At 26.8% G+C, this 11423-nt stretch overlaps 2 protein-coding genes across 2 annotated transcripts; both read left to right on the top strand.

Moving 5' to 3' along the window:
• Positions 1-365: 365 nt before the first annotated feature.
• Positions 366-1670, top strand: LOC109804468 (agamous-like MADS-box protein AGL29). The gene has a single exon (XM_020366298.3). It carries the CDS (start codon positions 550-552, stop codon positions 1090-1092), a length of 543 nt encoding a protein of 180 aa, XP_020221887.1. The 5' UTR covers positions 366-549; the 3' UTR covers positions 1093-1670.
• A 7217-nt stretch (positions 1671-8887) lies between these two features.
• LOC109804492 (agamous-like MADS-box protein AGL29) lies at positions 8888-10021 on the top strand. Its single transcript, XM_020366328.3, has one exon. The coding sequence runs from the start codon at positions 9301-9303 to the stop codon at positions 9835-9837; it is 537 nt and encodes a 178-aa protein (XP_020221917.1). The 5' UTR covers positions 8888-9300; the 3' UTR covers positions 9838-10021.
• The last annotated feature ends 1402 nt before the right edge of the window (positions 10022-11423 follow it).

The following is an 11423-nucleotide window of genomic DNA, read 5'->3' as shown; positions in this document are numbered from 1 at the left end:
AGTAGATTCGTTATTTTCACAAAATAAAAGACAATTCATTTTTTTTTACGAAGTACAAGTTTTAGCAGCTGAATGTATTTTCCTTTCCTATTCTAATCCCAAATATAAGACCTCGAACATATGTTTGGCTTGGGATGACGTTAATAAATAAAAGAGTAGTTGGTGCTAGCTGTAGCAAAACAATAATTTTTTTTTTTAACTTTACAATAATATCAGGCAAATATAGAAATTAGATTTCTTGTTTTCCAATGAATCACAGACGCGTACACATATTTAGTATTAGTATCATTAAATTAAAAAAGAAATAAAACGCAAGTAAAAGTTGTTCACGGGACCAATTTTACAAAACTGGAAACAAACTAAAAATTATCCGTACATAATCGAAAATAATTGGAAATTGTAAATTCAATATTCGAAACTTTGTCCTCTAAATAAAGGGTTGGTGATATCATATCATATAGCACTAGCAGACTAGCAGTCGGTCCCAACTTTAGAAAAACTTTTGTTTTAGTAATTATGACTCTATGAGGGTGAAGTAGCGAAAGAAGCATGGGTCGTCGAAAGATTGAAATTGCAACGGTGAAGGACCCTAACACAAGGCAAGTAACATTTTCTAAGCGTCGAACGGGTTTATTCAAAAAGGCGAATGAATTGTCCATCTTGTGCGGAGCAGAAATTGCTATTCTTGTGTTCTCCATTGGAAATAAGCCTTACTCTTTTGGCCACCCTAGTGTTGAAGCTGTTGTTGCCAAGTATCTTCCACATGCGACCCTTTCAAATGATGTCCAACAAAACAATCCATCTAATGAATTTGGTGACATAGATGGGTTAAATCAACAATTATCTAAAGTTCAGGCCCAAATACTTGATGAAGAAAAGAAGGGTGCAGAGCTTGATGAGATGCTAAAACAACTCCAAGTGACACAACTTTCTCAGTGTAAAGAATTGCAAGGTTCATTTTTAAAGCTCCAATGTAGGGTGAAGGATTACATTGACGCAATCCAAGTGTCAGAGTGCATGATGCTCCTTGCCCAAGGACCACAAATTGGAATAACAAATCAAGTGACTACAAAGAAAAGAAGAAATAGTTGATACGCTGCAACATGTAATTGATCCCCAAGTGTTTTGGTTGCTTTAATTTTAAAAAATTACCATGAAATAAAAATAATTTCCTTTAATTCTCGTGTCAATTTCTGTTATTGTTTGTGAAAGAATTGCATTTTCCTTGTTTATTGAATTTGAATTTATTCTAAAAAATTTAATTTTCAAGAGTTTTACCCTTAAAATAAATACACTCAATTCAGATTTAGTGGGATATCGATCTAATATGATTTCTGGTACTATAAGATCCTTTTATCCTTTGATAACTTGTATTGAATTATCACTGGAAAAGTATAAACCTTGGTGTAAATGTGTAACAAGGATCTACACTACATCATGTTTCTTTTAAAAGTAATCAATATTAGTGTAACAATCAATTTTATCACGGTAAAATAAAATTATCATATACAATCTAATAATTTAAAATTTTAAAATAATTTATCTAAATAAAATATTTTAAAAATAATAAAAATTAAAATCAAAATACTTTAAATATCAAGAATTTAAAATTTTTTGAATTTGTAAATTTTTTCATTCAAACAGACAAAAAGATAATCTTCTAAAAAAAAAAAAAAAACTCCTAGGCATGCTCTGGTGACAAAGAAGTGTCTAGGAATTTCGGACACAAACACAATTAGAGCTCAATACACTTGGTACAAGAGAATAATGAGGATTATTGACACGTGGATTGAAAAGAATGAATGACGATCCTATGGTTAATATTTTTGAAAAATGATGACATAAATTGAAATTGAAAGAACGAAAGAAAAGGAAGAGTTAGATTCATTTTGAATATTTAAAAATAAATTATCAACCTAAAATTATATTATATTATATTATTTAAATGAATTTAACACGTTCCAAGTTTTTAATTTGTGAAATTAACACGTGACTGGAAATGAGTTTGCATCTTCCCGTAAACCAATTTCCTCCCACATGTTTACTCGGCAAGAATTGAAAATTAAAAAGTTTGGAAAATGTGTATTTTTTGAAAGAAAATAAAAAGAGATGTGTAAAGGTAAAATGGAAAGGTGTGTTTAGCAATTTGGCCCAGGCTATTACCGACCAGAAATAGCCTCAAACCATTATGGGCTTGTACACTTTTTTTTTTTTTTAAATAAGTACACCTCCTTTATTTATTTTTAATTTTTTTAAAAAATATTTATAATTTTTTTTATTTTAAAAATTTTTAATTTTACATCTCTAACTTTTAATTTATTATTTTTTCTTTTCACACACCACCTTCCTTATCTTTTCCAGTTTTCACATGCACTATCTTGTCTTTTACTAATTTCTCACCTATTTTAGTGGGTAGTTTTAGTTACCTTGAATTTTAGATTACTCTTTATTTTCTCACCTCTTTCACTTTTTCACATGCACCTAAATCATAGAACTAGTAAGCGACAACATTGTAGGTACGTGTAGCTTTCTCGACAGTTTCTATCAAACTAGACACACATTTTTTCTTCCAACACTTTTTTTCTTTTCACCCTTCCAAAAACCTTAACATTAAGTTTAGTGTTATCAAAAAGACATTTTTACTATTTTAGAGTACTATGCGGATAGTGAAATCAGTGAGAAAACTGAAAGAGAAAGAAAAAAAAAATATATAACTAAAAGAATTAAAATTATCTACTAAAATAGGTGGGGGTGTGCATGTGAAAATAAGGGAAAGATTATGTAAAAAAAGTGTTAAATTAAATATTAAGAGTGTAAAATTAAAAAATTAAAAAAAAAAGAGAATATTTTAAGAATTTAATTATTTTTTTAAAAAGGGATGTACTTATATTAAAAAAAAAAGATATATATATATATATATATATATATATATATATATATATATATATATATATATATATATATATATATATATATATCATGATCCAAAACTCACTGCTTAAAGATGGATCACTCATGAATTGTGATACATTAAAAAAAAAAAAAAAAAGACTTTAGGATCTCTTACACCTTGAATTTATAAATAAAAAATCTTTTTCACATGAAGACTTAAAAATAAAATTAAAAATGCATCATAGTTTACAATTTTATATTAATTTTTTATTAAATTATTTTTTTAAAAATAGCACGCACAATTTTATTAAATTAAAAATTTCGGCATAGGCCGTAAGCTCTAAACGTCGAGAATAAGCAAACAAACATTCATCGTTCATATATACGCCTCTTTTTTTTTTCTTTTTTTTTTTCTCTTTAATTTCAAAATATCTTTTTAATTAATTTTTAAAATAAACTTTACTTTTAAAACTATCTTTTTATTCACTCCCTCTTTACTCTTCTTCTTATACTTCATCCCTCTCGAATCAGTAGACAATCTTCCTTAATTTTTCTTTCTTACTTTTTGGTCATTGATTTCCCACTCTAGCAATCAAAGATAATCACACATCATTTTCATACTTTTCAAATCTTATTTATTCATTATTTACTTTATTATTCTTTAAATTCTTTTTTTTTTTTTTTTACTTCATCTTATTGTTCCTTTCATTGAATACAAGATATAGATTAATGTATTCAATTATATTTAACTATAATTTTTGTAATTTATTTAATATTACTTATACATCAGGTAATTTTTCACGAAAAGAAGAAGGAACTTGGTTTTCTAAATACATTTGTTTAACTAATACTTCATGAAAACGTAAAAAAAAAAAAAAAAATCGTCGTTCTCATAAATTGACAAATCATTTTATTACACTTCTAAAAAGAAATTTTTTAATATAATATTTTATACTTTTGGAGGAAATATGTATTTCATTAATATAAAGAATATGTATTTTTTTACTATAAATTTTTATTGAAGTTAGTGGTCTTTTCTAACCTTACAATAGACATATATATATATATATATATATATATATATATATATATATATTTTAATATCTAATGTTTTTATTGACCAAATCATTATGAGAGGATTTAATATGAGTTTTTAGAAAATGATTTTAGCAATAAATAAATAAAAGAAATTAACTAATTTTTTAATAAAATTATAAGAACTAGCCACTAGCCAAATAATTTACCCAAAATAAAATCTAGATTTTATTAGCATTGCTGCGTAACACAAAGATTGAAAGTGATTTGGATTCTGTTAATTAATGTGTGCCAAACTTCTGACGCTGACAAACCTAACGCAGCGGCAAGCTCCTTGCGAGTATCCATTACTTATGTGTATGTTTATACCAAATACTCATTATAAAAAATAATCATTAATTTATGATAGTATTAAACTATTAATGTTGCCGTAGTACCGTTTCATAACTTTGGTTTGGTTTACACCCTGCATCACAATTCTAAATTTCTATTAATTATGCTATTATATGCTTATGTGTACACTTTTACCACCAAGGAAATAGTTTATTCAAACTCTTATTTTAATGAATAAAAAAATTACAAGGACTATAATAAAAATTGAATATAAATCATATAAATCAATCGTAATTACTAAATCATTAAATTAAGTACAATGCATGGTCGTTTGGATAAATAACATATCAATCTTATTTAATAAAATGTTATGTTACAAGAATTCATGAACAATTTATTTCTAAAAATGTTAATGAAAGTTTGAATAAATTTATAAAATATATTATTTATAAGATATTTTGTAATTATTTAAATAATTTGTATATTATTACTTATTACTTAAGTCCGATTTTAAAAAAAAGTATGAATAATTTATTTTTATTTATCTTATTTTATAAGTATTTATTAGAAAATATTCAAATTTGAATCCTAATACCAGCAAAAATAGTTTTTATTTTATTTTAATTCTCATTCTTTCACTAAAAAATATATTTATATTTTTTTCGTTACTTTTTCTAAAGGTTTTCATTTATTCCTTGTTCCTCTTTATTTTTGTTTCTCCAGAAAGTTTTGATTTCTTTCCCCAAAATTCACATTCTCTTGCTATTGAAAAATCTCATAACTTTTTTTTATAAAAAAAAATAGCACATATGGAATATTTTTTTTTTAATATTTATACAATAAATTTTTTAATCACAATTTTATACAATATATAGAATTGATTTTTAATTTTTAGAATGTATGGTTCTTAATTTTTATTCATATATATATATATATATATATATATATATATATTATTTCCCATATTTTATTATTAATATATTTATTATAAACTAAAATTAGGTGAATGGTGATTATTAATTTTTTATTTTTAATATTATTATGATGTATAATGTCATTTTTAAAATTTATTTAGTTACCTTTTATACTTTGATTATATTTTTAGTCAAAATTTAATTTTGTAATTTTTAAAATGAGATAATATCTTATAAATACTTAAATATTGATATATCTAAACACTTTAAAATTATACAAGTACTTATTAAGTACCAAAAAAAAATACAAGTATTTATTAACATGTATATATATTTAAAATTAATTATTACATAAATATATATTAAATAAGATCTTAAACAAATTATTTGTTTAAACAGACCCTTAATTTATGCAAAAACTTATTGATAATATATCATTCACATAATAATTTTATTTTAATTTTTTATTATTTCATTAAAAATCAATTTATATTCCTTTTTATTATTATCTTTGTTTGGTTCTTCAAAAAAAAAAAGTTGTTTCGCTTTATTTTTTTCGTCTTCGTCTCCAAAATGTTGTCTATCTATATATTCCTCCTAAAATTAACATTACTCTATTATAAAAAATTCGTCATAACTTTATTTTCTAAAATAACACACGTACTTTATTATAAATCTCTTTGTCAAAGGTATATAATTTTATTTTATTTTATTGTCAGTTTCAGTTACTGTTTTACAGTTCTTTTTTTTTTTACTCATTACATAATTTTCATTACAGATCTCAAAATTCATATACTTAAGTATTTTTTTTCTATTTTAATTTTTGTTAATTATAAAAGGTGAACGCATTTAATTAACGGTGACGAATATTATATAACAATATACATGACATATGTCTCAAACTCAAAGTAATGAAATGTTTTAGTACACCGTTAGGTGGCACTGGCAGCTATCTTTGTCCTTAGAGGGGCCAACTAATAAATGTTTTACCATCCTAAAAATGTAGGATCAAATCACATATTACTCGTCAATTATTAAAAAAGAAAAAGAAAAAGAAAAAGATGATAATGTCAAATGGATAATAACAAATGTTGGCGCAACAATTCTAACCCCCTACAAGTCAATAAACAATAATGATATTACGAGAGAGAGAAAGAGTTTGTAGTTTGTAGTTTGTAGAGGCTCACACGCAATCCACCATATATATAAGTATAAACAAGCTTAACCATCATGTTCATGTGTTAGTTCTATTGTGTTGTGTGCAATGGGTAGCGACAACGTTAACCTCACCGTTTCAGAGAGCACCAACAACATTGTGTGGATGCCTCTGTCGGTATCAACATCCAACAGTTCCATAGATTTGGAAGCTTTTGATCTGGACGAGGCTCTCGGCCTCGCGGTGGTAGACGGAGAGTCACGCCGTCCATTTATGGCGTGGGAGAGCTTCGTCTCCAACTTGCCTACCGTTAACCACGTGAAACGGGACGACGTTTGCTCCGTTTGCATGGAAGGGTTCACCCTGCGCAACACGGATGAGGAAAACAAACGAGTCCCGTGCGGCCACGTGTACCATTCAAATTGCATCACCCTCTGGTTGGAGCACTGCAACTCTTGCCCACTATGTCGCCGCCATATCACCTTTTTCTAAGTCAAACCCTTTTATTTTATTATTATTACTTTAGTAAGCCGTTTAGGGGCAAAATATATTAATATTCTCGATCTCACTACTTCAACCTTTGCTTCACCTTTTAATAGAAGTTTTTAATTAATGTTTATTGCGTGTCGTGTACAAAATAGTTTTGTTAAAGTTAATACTGTTTAGATCACTTTATTCTGAAGTTCACTAAATTAAATTAAAATTACTAAATCTAATATTAAAGTGCTATAGTTCCCGGCTATTCATTTTGTAACGGGTTATTTCATTTCCTAAAATATTTTTATTATGAAAATATATTCAATATTATATTTGAAATTGTAAAATATTTTACATTTTCAGCCGATTAAAAATTACCTTAAGCTTATATTAGGTATAAAGTCAAAATTTAAAATATTACTTTATTCATAGTGGGGGTAAGAAAAGAGAAAGTTGTACCTCTTATACCAAAAAAAAAAAACACACACTAAATACAACTTTTAAAATAATTACTAAAATATTAATAAGTTTACTACATATGATAATGCAAAAAAATAATACCATATATAATAACTTAATTAATATGATTGTATGCCAACATAAAATTTATATTATCAATGAAATTTAATCAAATTCTTTTATATATATATATATAGATAATGATATGTTTGTCTTTCAATGATAATTAATAATCATTAATTTTTATTTATATAATAAAATTAATAATATTTGCAGTTTTAGAAGGCTAAAGTAAGTATTTATTCAATGATAAAATAGTAAAAAAAAGGTGCAGTTCACTTGGTTCAAATTTTAAAATATTTTATTATACATAATTCAAATAGATTTAATTTGATTAGAATGGTATTTTTTTTAAATATATACATACTAAAATGACGCCGTTATCTCTCTCTATCTATATATACTTCTAAAAATTGATTAAAAAAAAAAACATTTTCAGTGATGAAAATATATTTTATATGGAATTGACTTCATCTCATAAATGCAATGTCACCTTAAGATTTAAGGGTAGCGCTTACTTTGTGAATGTGTTATTTCATAATAAAAGACAATTCATTTTATATATACAAAGTACATATTTTAGCAGCCAAATGTATATTCTTGTAATTTTGTTCTAATCCCAAATACCAAATATAATAGCTCAAACATATGACGCTAATAACTAATAAGAACGTGAGGAAGAATTTTGAGGCTAAGACAATTTTTTAAAAAAAATACTTAATATAATATTAAATATTAACTTACATATTAATTTTGATAATTTAAAATTCTGAAATTATTTTTGAATATTATTTTAATATTAATCATGGTTTCTTTTTATTTAATTTTGAAAATTAAAGTTATATTTTATTTAATATTTTATATTGATACTTTTTCTTTTCATATATTAACCTTTGATAATGAATTATTATTGAGAAAATTTCAAGTCCCGCCAATTCTAGATCATTAAAAAAGGTCACCCATCATTTATTCACGTACTAAGTCCAATAGTACTGGACGTGATGGGGTATATTGGGAAAAATCCAAGTCCGATATCGACTAAAAATTAGGCAATTAAATAGTGTATAAGTGAAAAATAACTCTCACCTTACAAACTGGTTTTGTAGGGTTGATTTAGACTTAAATTCACTATTCTAAGATGGTCTCAGAGTTATCCTAGATTCTTAAAAATGGGCCACCCACCATTGATATATGTGTCATAGGCATGAGGGAGGTGTATTGAGAAAAACTCAAGTTCCACCAATCATAAATCATTAAAAAGGTATTGAAAAAAACTCAAATCTCATATCGACTAGAGATTAGATAATTGAATAGTATATAAGTGAAAAGCAACCCTTACCTTACAAGCTGGTTTCGTAGGTTTGAGTTAGACTTAAATCCACTATTCTAATAATTATAGTCTAAATTTTTACATAAAAAATTGAATAAACAAAATTGATTAAAAAAAATATACATAAAATTATGTTTTGGAGTCTTAAGAGGAAGGCCTAGATAGCCTTACTAAAAACACGGACCTGAACGCTAATAGATAAAATTTTAAAAAAATTAGGACTAGGCTACTATGTGTGGCTTGTCAATAAAACATTCATTTTATGTTTACAATAATATCCGGCAAATATAGAAATTAGATTTCCTATTTTTCAACAAATTGAAGATGGCTACATATATATTATTAGTATCATTAAATTATAAAAAGAAAGAAAACAGAAGCCAAAATTGTTCTGTGAACAATTTTATGAAATTGGAAACATACTAAAACACTTTCCTTACATGACAAAAAAAAAAATCTGAAATTGAAAATTTCAATATTAGAAATGTTGAACAGAATCTGAAATTGTAAACTCAATATTAGAAACGTTGAACGTTTTTAGAGAATGCGTGTATAAATGAAGGGTTGTGGGATATGATATCACACATATTATTTTTGTTTGAAGTAATTATTATCGGTGCGTAAGAGTAACAGGTGAAGGAATCATGGGTCGTCGTAAGATCGAGATTGTGATGGTAAAGAATCCCAATACAAGACAGGTCACATTCTCGAAGCGACGAACTGGCTTATTCAAAAAAGCGAATGAATTATCCATTTTGTGTGGAGTGGAAATTGCTATTGTTGTGTTCTCTCCAGGGAACAAACCTTACTCTTTTGGGCACCCTAGTGTCGATGTTGTTGCAGCCAAATTTCTTCAACAAGAGTCCGATTCAAACGATGATGCCCAAGAAAACAACCCATTTAATGAAGCTGCTCAAATTCATACCTTGAATCAACAATTGTGTGATGTTCAGGCCCAAATACGTGAAGAAGAAAAGAAGGGTGCAAAGCTTGATGAGGGACTCGAACAATACCAAGTCACACAACCCTCTCAATCTCAATATAAAGAATTGCAAGATTCATTTTTAAAGCTCCAGTGCAGGGTCAAGGACTGTCTTGATGCAATTGAGGTATCAGAATGTATGATGCTCCTTCGCCAAGAGCCAGTTGTGGGAATTACAAGAAGAAGAAGAAAGAATTGATGCTACGCAATATTGTAAATTATATTTTCATTTAATTAAAGTTATTTTCTTCTGTAATCCTTTTGTTTCGATTCCTCTTTGGTAAAGTTAGAGTGTGATGGGAGAAAAAAATAGTAGTAGGTGAACAAGTTTTCTTGTTCATTGGATTTAAAAAAATTACAAACAAAAAAGCTATTTTTAATTATTCTGTCTAGTTCTGCATTATTTCCGAAAGAATTGAATTTTCTTGAACATGATGTTGGATTAGAATCTCACAAATTTATATTAATTAAAATCTAATATGATTTTTTCTTACCGAGATATCTTTTTATAGCGTACGTGTATACAAATCTCATCTTTTCTGAAAAAAAAAATAAAAAGAGTACTCTTACAAATCTTGAGGTGCTAAATAAGAGTAAGAATTTTTTTATTGATAGATTTCTACAAATCTTAAAAGGCATTAAGGTGATTGTTAATTCCACCCAAGGCAGAGCTCTTTGAATGGAGAGTGGATGATTGTTCATGCATTTTCTGTTACAGCAGGAAGAATGAATATCACATGTCCTCTTTTCTTGCAAGGAAGTTGATCATGTGTGGAAAGAGTCCTGCCAATGGCTAAATGCTTACACAGTATTACCTGAAAAACCTGTTATTTGATCAATTTCTGTCTAAAGCAGGAGTAAAACAGTGGAGTGTTTTGTGGTGTGCATTTAGAAACAAAGAAATTACTGCGTGTTCAGGGGAAGGGGCTTTTCATAGACAAAGGTTGATGCATGATATAATTTTCACATGTTGGTCTTGGTTAAAACTTAAAAGAAAATTTTCAAAGCTTTAATTACTCAGTGGACGGTTAATCCAGGACTGTGCATAATTGCAGTTTGATAATCAGTAACACTAGAATATGTGTAATAGCAATACAAAACCACTTTGGTGGAGAGTTGAATTTCATAACATAAACTACCTATTGTCTTATAGGAGTTTTTATTTTATTTTATTTTATAATATTTCTGAATTTCATCTGGTTGGGATGTTCTCTTGCGGGATAAGAGGATATATAGGATTTATGTTCTGTTTAGTTTTCTCTTATGGTTGTGTACTGCATCTTATAACAGTTAAATACTTCTTATATCTTTTATCCTCTTTGATAAAAAAAAAGGTGATTGCTAATTTTAATTTTAAAAAATAAAAGATTAATCAATTAAAAGTAAAAAAATTCTACGTGTAAAGATGAAATAAATAAAAACAAAAAATATAATTCATATGTTTTAAAACATTAAAATTAAAAAAACAAATTGTCCTATACTTAGGTCCACAACCTAGGCCCACAACCTAGGCCCACTCGTTGTTGATAGGCATTCAAAATATATTTGGAATTGTTTGAATAACCACACCCAAAGGCCAAGGGCAGTCACAAACATTGGGCAATAAGTGAGAAAAAAAATCCAACTCGAATTACCTTTGCTGATCCTAAAAAAAAAATTGACCACCACAAATAAATTATACAGGGCATCCCATTTAATGACTAAAAAAATAGAAAAAAGATACTACTTTAAATAAAGATTCTTATGTCCTAAATTACAACTATTAAAAGTTGGAGAAAAAATTGT

The sequence above is a fragment of the Cajanus cajan genome, chromosome 2 (genome assembly GCF_000230855.2).
Source record: "Cajanus cajan strain Asha chromosome 2, NIPB_CcT2T_4, whole genome shotgun sequence".
Taxonomy (NCBI): Eukaryota; Viridiplantae; Streptophyta; class Magnoliopsida; order Fabales; family Fabaceae; genus Cajanus; species Cajanus cajan.
This window is presented reverse-complemented; position numbering and strand designations above follow the sequence as displayed.

Bases quoted from the DNA above. Each gene is read 5' to 3' on its own strand.
- LOC109804492 (XM_020366328.3), top strand. From the start codon at position 9,301: ATGGGTCGTCGTAAGATCGAGATTGTGATGGTAAAGAATCCCAATACA.
- LOC109804468 (XM_020366298.3), top strand. From the start codon at position 550: ATGGGTCGTCGAAAGATTGAAATTGCAACGGTGAAGGACCCTAACACA.